Genomic DNA, 23,027 nt, shown 5'->3' with positions numbered 1-23,027 from the left:
AACTTTCTTTTCTCACACACACAAAAAACTATGATTATAAAAAAGAAACCTACCTGATTTCACTTTGGTCACTATCCCCTTCAAGGTTGTTTCCTTGTGCATCTCTCCAGTACTTTTGCTACATATGCATGCCTCTCTGTAACACGTTCTGGTTACTTAAAGATTAGATCTGCACCATGTCATAGTCTCACTCCTCCATTCTAGTCAGAATGGTACTTCACGGAGCACAGTGCACATCGGGATTTTCCAAATTTAAATCAAGTATGGTTTTTAACCTTTAAACTTTTTGATGGCCCCCTTTTACTTTAGACACCTTTATAAACTTTTGATTTCTTTAGCCATTAGAAGACTAATATAATTCCTGCCCAGACAGAGTGAGACATACTGTTATTTACTGATATTGTTTTATTTATGTGTTTAAAATACATATGAAACAGATACAATAAATTATATCCCAAATATTTACTTTAAATTGTTACAAAAGTTATCACAAACTGTACACATCATGACAGTGGTCGAAGTTGTTCTCCGTCCATATATACTCAAACAATTACAGCTCAAAGCTCTAAACTCCTAAACATGGAATAACTCGGTAAGGTAGAATTGGCTTCACTGGGTCTCCAGTTTGACTAATTGTTCACAACTATTACAGAACGTGTCGAAATTGCACTCGTTTACAGGTCGGAGCGCTTCAAAGTATCACCAAACAATAGAAATACATTGTGATGTCTCTATTTCCATAAGTTTACGACAGCTTTTTAGAATTCACTTTTCAGTATATACAAACAAAAGTGCCATTGACAAGTATAGATATATACAACTGTAAACACAAGCTTTTTAATCTGAAATACGCTGACATATTTGCATTTCCCCCGATAAGTGCTAATTTTTTTTGTAGTGGCGAGAGGCATGCTACAAGTAAAAATATTCTTTTTTTTTAATACTGAGGACAGAGCAAGGGGAAAAGAGCATCATTAACTGCATTTGCAAGTAAGATAACAGTACATAGCCTTTTTCTATTTGCTATGTTGGGTTCTTATTAGTTATTACTCACAGGAAAATCTGAGATGATGTTCTGTGTTAGTCATACTGACTTTTTATTTCATGTGGCTTAAAAATATAAAATATTGTAAAAATATTCATAATATATGCAAATATTTGAGTGTGTGTGTGTGTGTGTGTGTGTGTGTGTGTGTGTGTGTGTGTGTGTGTGTGTGTGTGTGTGTGTGTGTGTGTGTGTGTGTCAGCCACTGTTTGTATTAATCTTCTGTGCTTTTTAAAATTAAATTAACTGTCCAATAACACCTACTCCTTGCTGACTATTATGCCTGTCAAGCCATTTAAATTTACAAGATTTTCTTTTTTCTTATTCACCTGAAACACAGCTGCCACCTGCAGACACAGCTGCAGACTTTATCAGCTGGAGCCGTACACAGTATAAACCATGAATGTAGAAGTAAGGCCAAGGCAGCTCCACAGTGGCCTCGTTTCTCTGATAAGTTCAGCTGGTGCAGCTTTAAACATGCATTGTTTTAAAATTGTTTCAGCAGGGGTAGGTAATCTGGTTGCAAAAAGACTTTGACTTCAATAAACACTTTTTGACTTTAGAATGACCTTAACCAAACAATCTGACCCACAAATGGAATTTAGAATTGTATTTGTAATTTATGGTTATTCTAAGTCTCAGAACTATTTTTCAGGTTTCATATCCATCCTCTGACACTTACCCAGATTGGGGTCGGGAGGGAAACATCACCTCGTGTGTCCTTGGTCCGACCCAAACATGGACATGGCCAAAATGTATCTAGTCTTTTCTTTTGATGAGCAGTAGTGGCTTTAAGCTGAGCCCTTCTCAACTGATTGACCAGTAACTAGTTTCAAGCTTTAGTGAATAAAACATGAAGTTCATTTGGTAAATTATAGTTTGGTAAATTATTAATTAAAAAGGCAGGCTAACCAGGGTATGCTCCTTGGCTAATGCAACGGCAATCTCAGTGACTGTGTAACACCATATACTGTGAACCTCGAGGCGTCACAGCAGGACTTTCCTAACCAGTCACAGCAGCTATGTCGATCTTTTATACTATTAGCGGCTGCAGCTAGCTTATTAACTATGCTAGCTATCTGAGTATTTAAAATACTAACTCTTTAATGTTTCCCACTGACTCGACTTAAAATGTCAGCATAATGCAGGGATCCTAAAAGCTGCAATCAAATGCTAAAAGATTGCAGCTAAAGCACCGTCTCCCAAAGAAAAATTTAGCAACCTTATAAATTAATGATATATGCAGACGATGTGGCATTATTCTTGTACTCCAGTATAGGTTAATTTGCCAAATTATTACTGTTAATATAAGAAACCTAAGATGTCACTACTTTTTTATTCTGTTCACTATGCTTCATTATGTATGTTTAAAAAGAACAGCTGCTTTATTTTTAATGCTGTACATCAAAATGTGTTTACAAAGAGGACTAACAGATGTGGTTACAAAACCTGCCTGTGGTTGCATGAAAATGAACATTCAAGTGGGAACGAACTGCCAAATCTCACAGTCCACGACAACAGTCATCTCCATGCATTCTGAAGTGAACACCCTACAATAATGAGCATGGGAGTTTCAATATCAGTGTTACTAGACTCATTAGAGGGTAAGTTTAATTGTTTCTAAATAATACTGCTGCTTGTGTTTGCAGTTACGAAATAAGGTTGTTCTGTGTGTACAAAAATAAACCTGAATTTGTCATTTCATTGTGGCCAAATTTTAAGAAACCAATTTAGTCTGAAGTTCATTTAGACACACTTTAATTTGATCTTTCTGTACATATGCTACATGAACCAGCTACTGTTTCTCCAAATATGAGAGTCCTGCAGAGTGATGGCTATTCTGTTTTACACATCTGTGACAGCTGTGACTGATATATTTACTGAGATTTCTCAGCCCTTGTAGAGGCTCAGTTACCTGCATTCCCCAATAAAACCTAGAGCATGACTCGCTTGATTAATCAAGTGTTTTTCATCAAGTAAATATTTTTGTGGTACTGAGCAGCATAGCCCTTAAACTTTGTGCCATTTCAAACTAAAATGGTAACGCACTAAAGAGCTTGAGGGCTGGAAAAATGTTGCTCTGATACTGAAAAAACTGATAACGCTGCAAGTTAACCACCACAACTTCTTGCAGTGAGGCCTACCATTCATGTGGTCTGTGTAAATGTTAGTCAAATACGTTTCCAAATCACACGTACAAAAAACAAACTTTGAATGACTGTGAGTGCTGTGCATAGCCATCTCTGTAGAGCACTTGAAGAACTTGCATTCAAATGAATAAATACAGTTTCAGTACAAACATAGAAACATGAATTCAATCTGCTCAAAAGGGTGATAGGCAACATAGCTTGTCGGCAAACAAACATCTGGTTTCTTACAGAGGTGATGCTGGCACTCCACCTGTGATCATCAGGGTGTATGTGGAGGTTTGGGTGAAGGACATGAACCTTGACTCTCAAAGCTTGCTGCTCTTCCAGGCCACTGAAAGGTAAAGCATCACAAAACAAGTAACATTAAAGAGCTATCCAGTCTTTCTCTGGTAAGCAGGTATTTTCTCTAATCCTACAAATACACTGTGATCATAGGCAAATCTATTTTGGAGCAACTGGACCTTAAGCAGTGTATATCATTTCCCTTGTCTTGTTACATATAGGGTATGTCGGATTATATCCCAAATTAAATAGAAATGTAAAGAATAAATTTAGTCACATATGCTACTTGATTGTGATATGATCATTCAAGATGCAATTACTAAAGAAAATACTGGGTGCTCAATGGCTACAGTGAAGTCCATAAGAATTTGTACAATGAATATATTTTTTATAATTTTTCCTCTAAATGGACTGAAATGCTGACAAGATATTCAGACTTCCAGCTTAACCTGAAGGGGTTTTCCAAAAATTTTACATAAAGTATAAAGGATTTAAAGCCTTTTTTATACATAATTCCTAATTTAAAGCTCAAAATGAATCTGGCAAGTAAAAAAAATTATTTTAAATGTAAGGATCGTTCCTTGACCGTCATCGTGAGTGTAACTAATGATTTTGATCTTGTCACAAACTCTCAGTATTTTCATTTATGAAGGATTCTCTCGACTGTAGACTTTGATCATGACATCCTTTACAATGTTCTTGACTTAGTTAGGTGTTGGTTGTAGCTTTTCCAAACCATGGAAATAATTCTAATTTATTTCTTAGCCTCTGAAAATGGCACACTTTGTATTTCTGTAATTAATGCAATGCTTTTCTTAAACCCCTAAAATTAAAGCTGGAAGCCTGCACTTTAATAGTTGGCGTACAGAGGAAATACAAAAACTCTTTCACCTTCCAAATATTTATAGACTCCACTGTACATCAGTCTTTTGTATCCATTTTTTGCTTCTGACACATGATCCTTTCAAGCTTTCCCACAACTCATGACTCCTCAGACCTCGACTATTTCAACATTTCAACAGCCTCTTCCCTGCTTCAACAAAAAAAATCAATTTATCAGACTGTCCAAAGCCCAGCTACCAGACGTTTTAACAAGAACCTAGAGAAGTGACCACATCACACCTGTTTTAACCTTCAGTATGTTTTTATATATATATATATATACCTCAAGAGATATATGTGTGACCTTTTTGTCACATATGATCTTGCACCTCAGATCCTGGGGCAGAGGGCTGTGTTCCTGAGGCGAAGCCGAAAACTCGAGGTGACAGAGCTTTCGCAGTAAGAGTCTTGGGGCCATGGAACAAGCTGCCTGAGAAAATCAGGTCAGTTGAGTCAGTGACCTCTTTTAAATACCTTCCTCTATTATTTAAGAGCCTTTCCTGAAGTTACAAAATTTTATTAATCCACTTGTATTTCTCTGTTTAAATGGTTATTTCATTTTTTAAGTACTTAACCTTTAGTTTTCTTATTTTCTTGATTGTAAAATCTGCTTGCTTTGTTGCTTGTGTAAACTACCACCTGTAGAAAGGTCCTTTATAGATAATGCATATATTTTGCCTATGATCACAGCTTTCACCAAATCATAATGTAGGTTTACCACTGAAAATAGGTAATCACCTGTGTTTTCCTATTCTCCAGGTGGGGAGTGGGTGTGACAAAAGAGGGAAAGAATTGATAACATGTAAAATATTAATTTACATTAGCTGTAGTGAAATAGCTGTCCTCTGTAAAAAGGAAAAAAAAGCCTTCTAGTCTATAAAACTGACAACTTCTCTATGAGTACAGGATTAGCTACTCCTTATCTGAAAAACAGGCCCCATTAAAAGGACTACATGTGCTTTTTGCTGCATGACTTAAATGCACACATGCAACATGTAAGTAACAATGGTTTGGAGACCAGCTTTCGTGAAGTGAAGCCATCTGTTTTCCCTTAGAAAACAAATTTGGTGTCTTAGTATTGCAAAGAAATAAATGTTAAGCGTCTCAATGAGATTTTGGGAAAAATAGCTAAACTTTTCAAAATCCCTTCAAGGTTGTTCTTTATGTTTTCTTGTTTGTTTGTTTGTTTGTTTGTTTGTTTGTTTGTTTGTTTGTTTGTTTTTTGTTTTTACAGACAGAAGACTTATTTTAAGACAAAATGTATTTGTTTACAATCCCTTTTTCCCTGGATGCATATATCCCCATGCAATAAGAACCCTATTTCCTTGCAGATATCAAAGAGGGCACTTTCAATCTGCAGTATTAGTAATTTAAGAGAAAACAGCTGCTCATTAACATTGCAGCTGCGTCTAGGCTCCCTAAAACTTTGGAAATTAATCAGAAAAGTAAACCCTAAATTGGGAAGCAACAATTACACATTCCAGATGATTTTATAGTTTCACAATGTTGGAAAGATTCAATTGAACTAATATAAAATAAAAATAAAAAGACATAAATAATGTGATCCCCGTAGAGATGGAATAGATTGACATTTAGAAAATGTGACAGTCTACAGTGTGGTTTCTTTGCTTTGCAAACCATAACACCTATACAGTTCAGTCTCACATTCAGAAGTTTTAAACGGGCTCTGTAAGCCTAGTAAGGAAAAGAAAATGCTTGTACCTCTCCTAGAGCATGCCAGTGCGTGATGGGCTTCCGTGGATAAGCCAACATTTCATTCCAGTGATCTCGTCCGAGCCCTTCAGCATCTGGCCCCGTACGACACACGCCAATCACCTCATTGTGTCCAACACTGGTAGTCATAAAACACACACATTGACGCATGTTTGGATCTCCAGTTGTGCTTTGGATCACGACTAAATTAAAAATATGCTTTGAGCTACTTCTACTCTGCTCACTTTATCGAGTTAATGTAAGCATGTGAACATAAACAGTATGTAGTGAGTATTTAACTCACCGATCATAATCCATGACCATAATGGACAGACTGACTTGTTCCACATTCTCCGGGGGAATATCGAAGATGATAGCCTCGTTGTACACCGGATTAAGTGTGCTTTTCTTAATTGTTGTTTTTCGTTTCTTTAACCTCCGTCCATCACACATCAAGTAGACCTTCACATATGGATCTGAGAGACAAATATATTAAATAATTGTGTCAAAAGCTTTTACTGCTTCTGACATTAAACTTCATTAGCCTCTTTATGTTTCAGTTTCTTATGCATTGTTTTTGCCTTTCTGGTTTTTCTCCTGGTATCCCTCGGTGCTCCTCAGGGCTCCATATTGGGCCCACTGCTCTTCTCTGTCAATGATTTATCAAATGCCTCCTCCCATTTTTATGCAGATGATACAATCTTCTGTTGTTTGTGTTTTTCAGTTGTAAAAACCCTCAGATTTCAGCAGTTTGCCTTTTATGATGTTTAGTATCATTTAACTTTACATAAGTTGCTGTTAAATGGCGACTGTGGCTCAGGGGGTTGGGAAGCGCATCTGTAACCGGAAGGCCGCCGGTTCGATCCCCGGGCTCTCTGTCCTGGTCGTTGTGTCCTTGGGCAAGACACTTTACCCTACCGCCTACTGGTGATGGCCAGAGGGGCCGATGGCGCGATATGGCAGCCTCGCTTCTGTCAGTCTGCCCCAGGGCAGCTGTGGCTACAACTGTAGCTTGCCTCCACCAGTGTGTGAATGTGAGAGTGAATGAATAGTGGCATTGTAAAGTGCTTTGGGTGCCTTGAAAAGCGCTATATAAATCCAATCCATTATTATTAAATGCAGACAAATCTAAGTTCATTTTATTCATAAATAATCAAAGGGCTGAAACTTGTATTTAGGTATCATTATAGATCAGAATTTGCCATTTAAACTTTATATTGAAAAACCTGTGTCCAAGATAAAAAATAAATAAATTAGGTTTCTTTTCAGGAATAAATTTTTTATTGTGCTCTAAGTGAGGCGACCTACAGGGGAACTTCTCATTATGAACACACCTGGCCAATACTTAGAGGCTGGATGCCATTTATCATTGTACTTTACATTTATTACAGACCTTGGAAAACTTTTACATCACTCTCTTCTGTATGCTGCTGCTAAGTGACCGTCTCTGTATATCCCAGACCTTCCCATGGATTGGTTTTTGCAAATAAATCACTGCTTGGGCTAGTTTCTTCTTATGTGTGTGTCTCTATTTCTAAAAGCCACAACCAATGTGTCCTATGTTCTCAGAATATTTTATAAAAGAGACTTTTACCTGGAAAAATAAAGGATATATATCTTCCCTATTTCTTTTTGCTCTCTCAGCTTAACTATATTTAATTAATTCCTAAGTTTTTCTTTTGATGTGAAGAATATTTTGCTATTTGATTACCTGAGGAGCCTGTGATGTCCATGGCTTTGAGGTTTCTACATTTGATGACTGTTAGGGTCATTCTCCCTGCTGTGGGGAGGTAGCACAACGAGTACATGATCTCTCCCAAATCGATACTCTCCTGGAGGGCATAAAAAGAAAAGAGAGCAGAATGTATTGAACCAAATTTAAATGATTTGCCACATTCTGTGAATCAAAATGCCAAAGCAAAGGAGTAAACAGGTCAGTTTTTAAAAGAGGTCATATGCATTCAGCTGATAGTGAGAGTTTAATTAGCATGGCTCTGCAGGCTATTTGACATTTATCTCAGTCCTTCAATTCTTTATGGCGGTAAACGTAACTAACAATTAACTGTTCAGATTTGTTACTGTTTCTTCATCCAATAACCTTAAAGCATTAATCTAGTAGTAAACAGTACTAATGAATGGTTTGCAGGCTTTAGTAACAGTCCTAAGAAAACCATCTGAACAATACTTTGGTGGTTGGTCAAAAATTGTAATACAGGCAATCATAGCCAGGAGAGGTTAAATCATACATAGTGTGATATGTCACTATATTTATCGTTAGAATTAACTTTTTTATTGGTAATTGATGGGAAAGTATCTATCTTTTTTAAACAGATAGACGGCATTAAACTATCATGTTTTGCAATGACTTGAGAGAACACAAGATCAACATTACAACATCTTCTTTGTATTAGACTTGTGCCATCATCAGGCCAATATTTCAATTATTCAGAAACTTCGGTTTATGACCAAGTATCAATGAAATGAAAGTCATTCACAAATCTGTCAACTGTTGTTGGTAATAAACAATACAGTTTATTTTGCAAATGTTAGCATACTAGCATAAACTAAGATAATCAAGACTGCAAAATGTATAGCTGCTAAACATCTAAATGATCTTATCATTATGGGCATGATAGCTTTATAGACCTGTTGGCATGTTAAATCACTATTGTATATGCAATATTATTTGATTCATTGTAGCTGAGTTTGTTGTTGGCTCAATTTGTTTGCTAGCAAAACGAATACCAGTAGCATATGTTTTGATTTCAAAATGTAAGAACATGATATAGGAATTATATTTAACATATTTTGCGTCTCATTTAATTGTTAGTTTGTAGAGGTTCTTAAAATTAAGTTTGTTTGTTTATTCTGTCATAGTTTACACAATGAATTAGGTTACATTGGTAATTGTTAATGACATTATCTATAACTACTAAAAAGAGTAGTGTAGACTGTTTTTTCTGCCGAAATTTAACATTATAGTTGTTAATTGTGTAATCTAGACAACTCTCTGCAGCTACACATTTATAGCCAGTGAAATCCCGTATGCTACATCTTACTATTGAATGAACATTGGAGTTTGGCTTAAATGTTCAACTATTGTAAGCCTCTGTCACACAGACCTATAGACTGGTCTGTAACCATCTTGAAATAGGGGGAAACGTGTGTTCCCCAAAATTGATCACAAAGAGGTATAAGGTGCTACACTCAAAACCTCATTGAGATTGCTCTGGTTGTTAGCGAGCCGTTGCAGCTGCCCATAGTTTACATGATAAACTCATCTGCGAACGCTCAGCAACTACTCTCCAAGTTGAAGTGAAATTGTGAAAGTAAACATTTCACCTATGTTTTCCCATATGTTTTGGTTTCAGTAAGCTGCACTTTTCACAGTTTGTGCACCGGTTGGAGAATAGTTGGCAAGTGCTTGCAGAAAGGTTAAGAGAAACCAATAGGAAGGGAGTTGAAGTTAGACAATACCTTATAACCACAAATGTTTATAAATACTACTTGTGCCATAAAAATTGTCAGATAAATACCTTAAGATTAGTACAGGTCCAAAGTTACCAAGCTGCCTTTGGTTGTGTCAACACAGAAATAGGAATATAAAAAAGGAATCCCACAATCCAAGTGACTATGATGTGATGTGCACAGGAGGAAAAATATAAATATAAAATTTCTCCATGCCATTTATATTACCAAACTCTACATGAAGTTGTCTATAGAGTTACATTAGTCCGTTTATTTTAAAGTGATGTCTTATGAGTCTATGATAGTGTAGCATTCCTCTGGAGTTGAATGTAATGAGCACTGAAATCACACCCAACTGCAGTTTTCTCTTGCACAGTCTCCATGCAGTTCTCATAGGTAAGGGTAAAATTAAATTGATGCAACAAATGTGGTTTGAAGTAAACAAATTTTATCAGCCCTTAATGCCTGTGCTTTTAGAAAGCAACAATATAAAAATTATAATATATTAAGGAAGCGAGAGAATAGCCAGTTAAATAATTCTTTATGCAAAACTAGATTTATTGTTCTTCTGTTGCTGCTAATTTAGCCCACAGACATTAAAGTGAACCTGAAAGCAAAGGCTCAGTGTTTCTCACCAGGAACACATTCATTAATAAAGCCCAGCCTCTTGAGCAAATTGTGATAAGTGGTTATGCTGGAGTAAATGCATTCGGGGGCTAAATAACCACAAATTTTTTAGAAAAAGTTCATATGAGGACAGGCTATCTGCAGTATGCTGCAAAGCCTGCAAACCCTTTTTGTTTACCTATAGAGTTTTAGTCATTGCATAAATGCGGTCTTGGATATTTTTACTCTGTTTCTATAATTACATCTGCAGAATACCCAGCATTTTCTGGAAAATGCTGTGTGGGTGTTTGGCTGTTGAAATCCATTTCCCAAAGCATTTGAATTATGCAATGCATTGCACCTGCCATAATATTTCTTGATTAGACATTTCTGACAACAGTATAAAATCCCATTCACTACTACCACGGTAACAGCACAGAGGCCTGGTGCAACATTTCTTAAATAGCAACAACATACACATATGCGAGGATTTGGCAGTGTCTTAGTGTGAACACCAACTCACTGTGGTTGCTGCATGAATATCCTTCCAAACAACCGCCTCCCTGGAAAGATCAGAGAGTTCAAAGAGGTTGTCCACCACCACCTCGCCAATCATATCGTGGCTGGTGAATCGGTCAAAGTCATAGACGCTGAAATGCAGCTTGCGGTTGCAAAGCTCATCATATACTACGGGGAAACAAAAGGTCTCGTCAAATGTGGGGTTTAGATTCTTGCGATGAACTCGAGTCTGGAACTTCTTCTTTCTCTCGGGTAGCAGGTAGATCTTCACATACGGGTCAGAGGTGCCTGTGAAGTCTTTGGCAGGCAGATCCAAAGCTTTCAGGATCCTCACCACCAAAGCCTGCTCCTCGTAGTCGTAACGAAGCGAGAAGCTTAGCTTTCCGCAAGTCTCCACGGGCTCTTTGGCCTCTTCTGAGTCCACAGACTTCTGCTTGTAGAGTTCCGGTTTTATTCTTCCAATGCTGACAGTAGAGGACTGGCGGAGAGGCACTGTGTCCATGGTGAAGTCAACACTGGTGACATTCTTCTGACGAGGCAGGTGGCGCCTGAATGAATTGTGCCTGTTGAAAAGAGCATCACAGAGCATCAGGTAAATGTCTCATTTGTCGTGTGTTTGGCGTCATGAAAGAGCAGCTTTTTTATGGAACAAAAGGTTTATCAGGGCTGCAAAATATCACACAAATAAAAGCTGTTTATTGTTATTATTACTATTCAGGAAAAAGTCTAAAAACAATATCTAGTGTAGACACCTTTAAATATTTAATAAACTACCACCAGATGCTCACAATAGTGCATAATTAACTAGGAACCAAAATGGCGATATTATAAATATTGTCCAGAGATATATATGTTTTGTCTTTTTTAAATCCCCATGGTATTTCTCAAGCTTCTTGTGTTCCTGGTGTTGATATTGCTTCCTCTGCTTGTCAACCGTTACTGTGTCTAGTTGGTAGCAGACCAGTTTGTCTGTTTGTATCTGGAAGTCCAACAGGATCTTAGCTTGGCCATTTTCAAACTATCCTAGGGGGCGCTGCCCTTGATACTTCTAGGCCATACTCGGCACAGATGTTAAGCGACTTGGTTATGGCGTTCCATGTATGACTCGTGTGCTAGCATCTTTTGATGCTCATATCAAGTCTGTGACCCGGTCTTGCTCTGGAGCAGAAGCCCCAGCCACCTGCAGTTTAAATTTTGTTTTATTTATGAGGGGCAGCCAATCAGAGGTTTGCTTAAAGGGAGCTTGTTTTAGACAGTTGATCAGTTTTTCCAGTTTTATTTGACAGATACAGTGAGGAAAGGACAGGAAAGCGGGGGCAGAGCGAGAGGAAGACATGTGGCAAAGGGCCGCAGGTCAGACTTGAACCCAGGCCAGCCGCTCTCAGCCTAGCTAAAGCAGTGCCCTATATTGCATATTTTAAATCCCAGCTAACTCCCTAGCTGAAAATAGCTGGTTTTATCATCCACATGGTACCAGGTGATATTAAATCACCAGTGATCAAACTGACAAATTGATTTTTGCCACTAAAGGCGTTGGTTTGGGGAAATGAAAACACATCTCCAGCACTCAGATTTGAGCCCTCATTCCAATTACCTGAATGCTGCAAATTTCAGTGAAGTTGACATCTTTTGAGAAAACCACGTCTGTGTTTGACTCGCCGATGTTGTCACCTAGCAACTGGCCCTCCTCCTTTCTGACCGTAAGACAATCACAGCAGCCTGACAGCCGTGGCACAGGAAGCACAGCTGAAGATTAAATACTACACTGAAATATTGTAAACAGCACAGAGGGTGAGGCATCGCCAGCACAAATCTCAAAGGAAAAGGAAAGTGTGCCTGATTTACCAACTGAACATTGATTAGCAAGATTTGTTTTCTCCTTTATGATTTTTGTGTATTATCAACCTTTATCTCTCTTTGAATCCCCCAACACACACTCAATCCATATTGGCTTATTGACATCTTCCTTTGTCTTCCTCTTTCTCTGTTTTCCTAACTGCTAAAGTTACAAACATCTACAGTACCCTGAAAAAGTTTAACAACCTTTGGACTCCAGACTTTTGCAGTGTATGGTTTGCCACACAATAGATAAAAGTTATATTTTGTGTCTCATTAGTTGTCTAGAAACCAAACACTGTGATGTCAGTTAGAATTTTGGTTACCATCATTTTGTTTCTTTGAAGCCAGAAGTGAACTTATAAAAAGTAGACGGCTAGGTTATCAGCTAACTCTAAGCATGCTACATATAAACTGTACACTTATTGGCTAATTAAGTACCATTAAATACTAAAATTCCACTTGTGAAAACTGAGGCACAAACTTCCTCGCTGGCCACACAGCCAGCCATTTGATTAGTGGGATAATCCATTATGACATCATGGATGAGATCTAGCAGATCATGATCAGCTGCAGCCACCAGTATTGGACTCCCTTTTAGAACCAGACTCCAGTGTCAATTAGATCAGTGTTTCCCAACCGTTTGGAGCCACAGCACATATTTCACATTAGAAAACAACCAAACAAAAATGTCACAAAAAGCATATTGATCATTTTTCCCTGCACACCAAATATAGTGGAATTGACTCTGTTTGTCCCCAGTATACCTTTTTCTCTTTCTTTGACCACTAATCATGCCAGGGCCTTCATCTGGGTCGGTATTTTCTCCAGGACCCAGATCAGATTGACTTTTTCTTTTCAAATATTTATCTATTACTATGACCCGCTGCATTGTCTCATAGCATGATTATTATGTAATTTCTTCTGCGTCTTCTTCTGTTTTACTGGCAGCTGGTAACCCATTTAATTAGAGCAGGTAGTTGTACCGCCCTCTAGTGGAAGAGAATGTAATTGTTCTGCCTGTTACTCGCTTAGAGTACTAATCAGCTGGGAACAGATAATCTTCCACGGCACACCTGATCATTTCTCACGGCACACCTATGTGCCACGGCGCAGTGTTAGAGGAACCCCAGAGTTGCCCTGTGATTTTAATACAACTGTCAAAGTGGCCACGCCCATAAGTGTAAGCCTTAAAAAAAACTTATTAAAAAAGACCCTCTGTATAGTTATGGGCGAATAAAGCATTTACAGTGACAAAAACATTTCTGTAACAGGGTGCAAACATGTTATTTTGGGGACTGACTTGCTTTTGAAACGGGTCTCTAGTGGCCATTTGAAGAATTGCAATTTGTCAGTTTTTAACTCTGTGTGCTGTCTTGACACAAAGAGGCCAAAGCAAAATATGAAAAATTCTTTTTAAAAATTGTCTTTACTAATGAATATAGTTGAAAATTAAACATATATGATTGACTTAAACTTCATCCCTCTGTTTTGCATTTCCACCCTTATTCGACAAAGTTTCACCTGTGATCTGCCACTGTTTGGCTTGGTTACAGATGCACAGTTACACATAAATGTCAGGGTCAGAGTCAATCAGAGGAAGAGTTGGTGGTGGTCTTTGCATAATGTGGATGTCAAATTTTAACAGCGACAGCTAAGGACAGAAAAAAGTGTGTCTGTAAAGGTCACCGAAACACGGTGGAAACTCTGTAGAGTTTCTATTACGTGACTTTTTTAGTTTAAACATTTACCTGCCAGTGTGAAGGGTAGGTTTCCAAGACTGAATCTCCAAACTGAAAATGCTTTTGGTGCTTGGCAAATGTTAATTGTGGATGCTGAACCAAGTTAGTCATAAATTCTTAGAATAATTTTAATAATTAGTCATTGTTTCAAATGTCAAATTGTTTTCTATTTTTTGGTTCCAGCTTTTCAGCTCTGAGGATTTGTTTCATTCTTTGTGACACTGAAATAAAATCCCAGTTTTGGACTGTTGGGTTTCCATAAACCTGTTTGCAGATGTCAGCAGTTGGATTTCCTGGTTTTCCAAGACTATATCTACTATTTTTTTTTTTGGTGTTATAACTTCATTAAGCTATATGCTGCTAAGCTTTTCTTTTAAGCAACAATTAATTCTAAAACATTATTTTTGCTTAAGGCTGCGAGTGATTTGCTTCTTTTGTCTTTTGCTGTCAAAAAAGTAGGTGGAGGAATTGAGAAGGTAGGTGTTGTAATCTTTAACCTGTCCTGTCTGCATAACTGGTGGGTGTATAATTCATGGAGGCTTACGCCACAATATCATTTAATTAACAAGCCCTAACAACAAATCAAAGTGCATGTCAATACCAGCTTCCTCTGAGAAACTGAGCACAGCTGCCTGGTGCGTCTGACAAAAACCCAACCTTCCACCATGACAGCTCCCACCCCACAGCCATGCTAATTATGGACCTTCTAGTTTAAACACAGTACTGGAAAACAAAGAGAAGAAAGAGCTGATTGTTTAATGACTGAGGTCTTTACCAGAGCAGCTTGACTCACATGTACAAGTGATTATAGGGTTCAAAGTGCAGCAAGGAGATGTGTCAGAAATGTGGCAGAATCTCATTTTTGTGATGTACAACAGCAGCAGCAGCTATTCAAGGTCACCAACCAGTCACTGACATGTGCCACACTACCTCGAGGACAGCACCAGCAGCCCTGTCACGAACTGTCAGGACAGTTTGTGCTCTATGTGAGTTTTTGTTTTTTTAAATGTGTTTCTTGTAACATGGGTGGGGAGATGGACAAAACAAAAAAGATCTTTAATATGTTACACTTAGTTGTAAGCACAAGTGGCCTGAGTGCAGAAGCAGACTAGGGAGGGACTGGTTCATGTGACAGTACCTGGAGGAGGAGGTTGGCTCAGTGGTCTGCCTCTGGATTTTAGCCTGCTGGCTGAGCTTCTCCCTCAGAGCTGTCTGGACCTCGGCAGGGATGTCTGGAGACGTTTGGCTGATCTTCATGGCTGCCTCCAGTAGCTTAACAGAGCTCCGTCCATTCACCTTCACTTCAGGCGGCTGCTTCTTTTCCACCTCCGCCACTTTAAACTCAGTAACCGGCGGGGAGTTGGGTGGGGGTGCCTCAGGGAAACCCCCACGGAGCACATTTTCAGCGTGGGCTGACAGAGCCTTGCTTCTCCAGATGGGCCAACACAGCTTCCAAAAGACAAAGAGAGAGACTACCAACAGGGCGAGGCCACAGAAACCCACGACCACAGCAAGGAGACTAATAGAGATGTCTACATACAACCAAAGGACAAAGACAGGTGACACGTAGAAAGGAGGAGAGATGCAGGCAAAGGACAAAATATGACCAACAAACATGCAAGGGAGAAGGAGAAAAAGGGAGAGAAAGCAAGCTGTAAGAAAGAGGGGGCAGCAAATGCACCTGTTTGATATAGAAAGATCATATAAAGGTCATAAAACCACAGTTTAGTGAGGAGACACAGCATCAGGAAAACAGCACGAAAAGAAAAACATCTGGCACTCACATCTCCCCTTCTGGCTTCTATTTAAAAGCAAAGTTTGCACCCGCTGTGCAAGAGTATGCAAGGAAGCTTAATTCAGCTTAAAAATTCAGCTTTTCAATCAAGCTGGCACTAGAGTGAAATTTCACAGACTGCAAATTTACAAAGGAAACATAGCTGAAGGGAGGAGAATCATTTCGTCCTCTCGGTCTGTTTCCCACCTGTTGCTGTTTCAGTCAGTGTGGACTGAGATGCGTAACAGGTAGACACTTTCAGAACAATTTTCGTTTTTAAAAAAACGCAGTAAAAATAAGGATAATAGTGGACTAATAAACTTTTAACTTGTGGGTGTTTAGTTCATCCATTCCCCCTCGAAACTCTGCAAGTACTGGGCGCCATGACTTTAGAGAAAGAAGTGATTAATTAAGGGGAGAATAAAATAATGACTTTATTCTATTTACCTGCGTGTCCTTTACCTGGTATGTTGCTCTCAAGGGGGAATATATCCGAACATTTCTCCCGGTCTACGTGTCCCGCGAGACAAAGTTCCGTAACGATTTGGAGAGCCCTTTGGCACAGAGTGACGCTGTCATCCGTGCGGACATTCATGTCTCTCCTGTTAAGCCATTGCACGCCGGAGGAGCCGGGAGGGCGGCGGTTCATTTGGACACCTTTTATGCGCCGCAGAGTGCAGCCTGTCCGCGGGAGACAGTGGGGAAGCGCGCAGAGTCCTGATCCATATCCAGCGCGCAACGAGGAGCGACTGGCCGCACGCGCTCCCTGCGTTTGAATAACAGCAAGCGGAGTGCTCGAGTCCAACCCTCACTGCGTCCAATAGCGATGCGCTTTGGTTTGATACTCAGTCCTGTTGGTCGGGGTTTGTAACGGGATTACTTTTTCGAGTAATGACTGGAGTGTTCTCCATGAGGGACAGACGACCTCGCTATGTCCCCGCCTTTCGGCCAACGCATGTTGGCTTCCCGGTCCCCTGTGGCCCTTGGTCTGTGGTTATAAAGATGCAGCAGATTTAAGTCAAAGCCAAAGAAAAGTAACACTTTGCAAAAAGCATCACAGAGCTAGAAAAAAAGGCTTACATACAAGCTGCCCCATACCTACAGAAAATGTGTGTTTTGTTATATGAATGTTTGTTATATGAATGTTATATGAATATTTGCACAGATTAGAAGGTCAGAAAAGTTTTTCCAGTCAGTCATCAAATTCATATTTTTTGAAAGTGTGCGTCACCAAAGCCAGTTTGCGTTCTTATTGTTATTCCAATTTACTGAGAATCACTTGACCTGTGATGGGTTTTTTAAACTACTGACTAATTGTCCAATTTCAAAACCTAAATTTCTTATAAAATCATTCTAATCAGTATTACTTCTAGTACACTTGAGACTTGCACTGTGATTGCTCACAGCTTGTAGTTTTTTTTCTATGAACCATTCAATATCATATACTCAGTAATGCTTAAGTAATGTTTGACTCATGATGATGATTAATGTAAGATGTGTCATTAATTTTCTAGCCATTAACAAATGTGAAGTGCAAATTTAGATCATCCATTAAAAAATGATTCACTGTTACCTCAAATGTGGACTGACATGTGAGCAAGTTAGCACCTTCTCAGTACATCCCAGTTTATTTATGTTACTGTGTATATCTTGAATTTGATTAAAAACATGACTCTTCTATAAAAACATGCGTTCATCTGCCCTAAAACTGAAGCTGCAGAATAGGTAGGTCCCATATGTTGCAGTTCCTCTAATGGCCACATGAGGCTGGCTCTAAAGGTGAATTAAACTCCATCTACATCCATGTTACAGCATTTTAACAGCCAAGTACAACATGTACCATCAAAGCTTAAAGTAAAGTTTAGGTTTAATTTATTAATTTGACTGGTATGTGTGCTGACACGGGCAATCGAGGCTGATAGCTGTCTGTCTCTCGGCCTCATCTCCACTAATTAATCACACTGAAATGGACCTCTCGACTATGTTTGTGCTGTAGTTCCTTTTAGAGCTTTTTTCATGGCATAGAAATGCTCTAGAATGTATTTGGGGACACAAAGGTACTGCAGGTGGGCCGATGTAATGAGAGAAATTCATTTTTGAACTTCCTCACTGGATTTATATAAAGAAATAATTAAAACTGGCAATAGGAGGTAGTTAGTTTTTGATATTACTCATTACTCCTAAATGTATTTACTCCTAACCTAAATGTATTGCTCTTGTATTGAAGTTTGCGTCCCAGTGGCAGGCGGGTGACAGGTTGGCTTTAGCACTTTGAATATGACTGGGTAGCATCTGCAATTCATAGCCAACAGCCTGTAATTTCTGTGTTTTTTTTAATAAAATTGTCAAGAAAACACACGACTTTCCATTGTATTTTGATTAGAGTGAAGATTTATGCGTTGGTAGGGCCCTATGGGGTCTTTCTGGTTTTTAAGGGGGCTGCAGCTTTATTGACTTCGGGAATGGCTGATCGAGATTAATTTAAGGTGAACTGTGTCTTCTTACTAAAAAAAAAAACAACAACAATATGGAGCAACATGGCAGTGGCTCAAAACCTAAAAATGAGGCTTCAAAATGCAAGGAAGCCAAGAAAACCAATTGATGATGTCGTGGTAGCCACACCCATCCATCTTTTATATACAGTCTTTGACAAATACATACAGTCTGAAATAAAAGTTTTATATAACTGAAATCCAGACACTGTTGTTGCTTATCAACTTGTGTGAATTGAGTGTAAATTAATGTCTCATAACTGATGACCTTTGAGGTGTGAAACATTCACGTACAGATATGGAGGCTTTTTTATTTGCTAATGGTAAGCAACAGGAAATCATTAAATCATACTTTAGCATGAGTCACGCATTAGTTTAGCGCTACTTGAGTATATAATTGTACTCTTATTAGAAAGTGTTACCATCTAACCGATTATTCTCTTTACGATTTATTTTAACACACTCCCAAATTGCAGATTACCTATTGAAAAAGCGGTCTTCTGTAATTTTACCAGTGCGACCAGTTACTCAGTTATTAGTCTTTAATTTAATTATTTGTTGTGCATGTGTATGAGGAAAAATTACCATTATATTCACTTTTCTCATCCGCAGGTAGTTGGAGAAAAAAAAGGGCACAGAATAAAATTTACATGTCTTTCAAATAGTGAAAATGTTCAAGGATCTTCATCAAAAGCACTGCAAAGACAAGGTTGCAGTCTGTATTCACATGCCAGTGGGGGGCACAAGACTGTAGCCAAGGGAAATTGCAGTGGAAAGAAGTGAAGAATAACAGATGTAATGAAAGAGTGACAAATACAGCTGAGGGTGATTTAGAAATTTGGAGCCATGGTTACTATGGTGTAGTTGTCCTGAAGGGATGGTATCAACAAAGGAAATGAACCAGAACAGGAAAGAGATTCCAAACCTCTTCACCATCCAGCCAGAGCAATGTGATAATTAAGACATGTCATATATACAGGACTGAGAGGAAATTCAAGTTCGGGATTTAATATCTTTACAAATGAGAAAAGGAACACTGAACGTTTTAACCCAGCCTAGTGACATGAAAGAGGCAACAATTTTATCAGCTTTTTCCCTTCCCATACAGTGACAACTAATGACACCTCAGGCCTCATCCTAACCATTTTCTTTTATGTGCATTGCAACATAATATGACACATGAAAAGTTGAAAATGTGTAAACATGACACACATCTGAAGCAGCCCCCTCTCTTTATATGTACTTCCATTATAGCATGTAATTTAAACTAGCGAACGGAAAAATGATTACATACAACATATGGACAAAAGTGCCGGGCCACCTACACGTTACACCTACAGGAGATGCTTGGCCATGGAAACACATGCCTTGAAGCTCCCTTGACGTGCAGAGTCTTTGTGCTGACGTTAATGCAAGAGGAGGTTTGAAATTCTATAGTTTATGTTGATAACTATGCTCATCAGCACTCCATTACACACTGTACATTTATGTGATCTGCCACTTCATCACTGAGTTGCTGTGGTTCCTAAAGCTTCCACTTTACAATTATACTGCTTAGAGTTGGTAGTGGAACATCTAGGAGGCCTGATATTTTTGCCTATATAGTGTATAATATAGTATCTTCATTCATTTAAGCTGATATATATACGTAAATGGATGTAAACATTAAAAAATTGCAAAAAGGATACTTGATTGAGTGCTACCGTGTCAAGTTCTGTAAACCTTACTATATAAACAGGTCGTCACTTGTGTTCATGTGTTTTAGAAATTCAAATTAATTCAGTTTTATTTAATTTGATTCTTTGAAGTGATACCTCAAGCAAAACAGCTGCTGATTCATTATTACTATGCACTCACCAGCCACTTTATTAGGTACTCTTTGCTAGTGCCAGGTTGGACCTCCTGCTAACAAATATCTGGTACAGATATATTTTATATATAGAAGTTATATTACCACCTCAATTGACGTGCAACATGGATCAAAAGACAGTATGGGTTGCAAAGCAGCTTGCAGGTGCTGCTGTAACTGTTGGCAGGCTTGAGCAACCAAAATTGAAAGACATAAATTTGCCAGATGGAAGCGTAAAACTGTATCAACTGATCGAAACTTCGAGGTCTTCCTGAACTAATGTTAATTTTTTTTCCTTTTAACGCTATTTAAAGGTCTTTTTGAGCAGCAGCATCAGATTAAATGTTTAATAAAATTCATCCATCTCTTTGGATTATCTGGACATCAGATTGACTCTCTTCATACTGAGCATCAAGGCCTCACAGAGCTGTTAGTGTGGCTGTTTGAGAGTCTTTTTTTCCCCCGTCACAGCTTGAAATACCAGATGATTTCGAGAGTCGTCACTCCTTTCCACTCAAACTTGTTGCTGATTGTAGAAAAACATTCCCTGTTAAAAATGGTCTCCACTCCCCCATAAGAGAGATGTATCAGATGTTTGAGCATCGTGCCCAGAGCAGAAAGCTGTTTGGCAGACCTCTGTAACTGGGAATTAACCAACAGGAGGGCAAAATAATCAGCTGCTGCACTGAGCTGCAGTTGTCTAAGCCGATTCGATTCGGTATCATTAAATTGATATAAACCGCATGCATACAGCCAGCAATTACGTGGCCTTTAGTGTAATCATTTCACTGGACAATGCCCCATAGTAAGTGCCAACATTTTTAAGCAATCCTTTGCCATAAGCTTTTGTTTATTCAGTAAAATAGGGCCATCTATTGCCTCCATTCATTTCCCATTTCCAACCGCAAATCTTCTGACATCAGGGATGTAAATACCAAAGGGGCTGTCTCCAAGACAACAGCGCACACAACATCAGTAAACTGTCTGCGAGATTGTCTTTGTCTTTCAGTTTATGTCTAGTGTAGCATTGTGGAGAGAAATAATCAGTATTTGTTCTGCAGCTAAGCCTGCTGGGACACTGGCGTATAGATGGAAAATCAGCTGTGCTTTAAACTGCATTTCAAAGGCACTTGTTGGTAACTAATTGGTACACAGAAAAGAGGGAACACTGGATGATGAAGGGTTAGTGCGTGATTATGTCAGTGCTAACTTGAAAACACAAAAGTAATCACTGCGCACATCATTTCCCCCCATTGGCATTTGCATTAGGCTCTCAAACACAAAGAAAGGAGCAGGAAAAAAGAGAGAGAACGCAGACTGTGCCTCTTCAAGTTTTAGATATCTTATCAAAGCTGATTTACATTATAATTACATCTGCGCTCAATTCTGTCAAAACAAGTTTGACTAGGAGAAAATATGAGTTGTAAGAATGAATGTTATGGTTTTATTGCTATTTTACAACTTAAGAGCAACTTAAGAGCAAAAAGACCTCATAACACCATAACAGGCTGCTAATGAGGGACTGCACAGCATTTTTATGCCCTTAGTCCTGTGTATTCAGACAGTGGCCGTCATTTCGATTGGCTCTTGTGTACAAAAGTCCACATAGTAAATGGAAATTACACACTGCTTTGTCCTTTAAATGAGGCTCCAAAGCACTTTTTACTACAAGCTTCATTCACCCATTCACACAGTACTTTGTTCTATGCCTTTCAGCACTTTGCAGCTTACTAAACACACACACAAGAAAATGACTACTGGACAAAATAGAAAGTAAAGGAACATTTAATGTGACTGCATATATAAAAAATATTTCTTATATTGTATATATGAGTGTAAGAGGATTTTGGAGAGGACAAAGGCGAGCAAATCCTTCTCTAACATTTAGCAATGCGTTTTTCTCAACCCCTGAAAGGAGCACAGGGCTTGCTTAGAAAAAAAAATGTTTTGACAGCACATAGGAGCGTCAGGGTTTTTTAGAAACAAGATATTAATTGTTAGTGAATAAATGTCCTTGTCTCTGGCAAAGGCACTTCCAAGAATTGTTAAATGGGTTGGTACAGTGAAAGGTGAGACACCGGGGACCGCAGGAAACCATAATATTTTTTTTGTTTTATTTATTTAAAAATAAAATGTTACATTTTAAGGAATCTGATGAAATGAAATGGTCACATCTAATGGTGTTGGGTGTTGTAAGAGTAGTGGTCCAATGACTTTAGCAACTAATCTAATATCTATCAATTTATCTCGTCCCTGCAGGCGGTTTATCCTTCAAGCTCGGGTCCTCTACCAACGACCTAGGAACTTGAAAGTCCTGCACAGTATCTTAGCTGTTCTTAGGACTGCGCTCTTCTGGACAGAGATCTCCGATGCTGTTCCTCACCTCCCCTAGCTTGGGGGTCACTGGACCTAGCACTTCGATTACCACTGGGACCACTGTTACCTTCACCCTCCATATCTTCTCAAGTTCTTCTTGGAGCCCTTGGTACTTCTCCAGCTTCTCGTGTTCCTTCTTCCTGATGTTGCTGTCATTCATGGTTGGTTACACCACTTGGTCATGGAGTTCCATGTGTGCCCTTCCTGTTAGCATCTTGCACCCTCCTGTTATGTGCTGGATTGTCTCAGGGGCATCTTTACACAGTCTGCACCTGGAGTCTTGCCTGGTGTGG

General features: G+C 38.8%; 1 protein-coding gene across 2 annotated transcripts; it reads right to left on the bottom strand.

The window, feature by feature from the left end:
* Positions 1 to 430: 430 nt before the first annotated feature.
* syt10 (synaptotagmin X) lies at positions 431 to 16,773 on the bottom strand. 2 transcript variants are annotated; one of them, XM_063460229.1, is made up of 7 exons: positions 16,465 to 16,773; positions 15,382 to 15,775; positions 10,670 to 11,228; positions 7,784 to 7,904; positions 6,377 to 6,548; positions 6,082 to 6,211; positions 431 to 3,526 (listed from the first exon to the last, which is right to left on the bottom strand). In XM_063460229.1, exons 1-7 carry the CDS (start codon positions 16,664 to 16,666, stop codon positions 3,455 to 3,457), a joined length of 1,650 nt encoding a protein of 549 aa, XP_063316299.1. In that variant the 5' UTR covers positions 16,667 to 16,773; the 3' UTR covers positions 431 to 3,454. The 2 variants fall into 2 exon arrangements, with proteins under 2 accessions (XP_063316299.1, XP_063316301.1); XM_063460231.1 differs by having other exon boundaries at positions 16,480 to 16,773.
* Between the last annotated feature and the right edge of the window lie 6,254 nt (positions 16,774 to 23,027).

Source organism: Pelmatolapia mariae, linkage group LG17, assembly GCF_036321145.2.
Source record: "Pelmatolapia mariae isolate MD_Pm_ZW linkage group LG17, Pm_UMD_F_2, whole genome shotgun sequence".
NCBI classification, from domain to species: Eukaryota; Metazoa; Chordata; class Actinopteri; order Cichliformes; family Cichlidae; genus Pelmatolapia; species Pelmatolapia mariae.
The sequence above is the reverse complement of the archived record's forward strand: the minus strand, read 5'-3'. Positions and strand labels throughout refer to the sequence as shown.

Excerpts from the sequence above, each read along its gene's own strand:
- syt10 (XM_063460229.1), bottom strand. The coding sequence starts at position 16,666 with ATGAACCGCCGCCCTCCCGGCTCCTCCGGCGTGCAATGGCTTAACAGG. Across the intron at positions 6,212-6,376 it reads ATGGTCATGGATTATGATCG|TGTTGGACACAATGAGGTGA; the intron begins GTGAGTTAAATA and ends TATGACTACCAG. Across the intron at positions 3,527-6,081 it reads ACTGGCATGCTCTAGGAGAG|TGGCCTGGAAGAGCAGCAAG; the intron begins GTACAAGCATTT and ends TTTACCTTTCAG.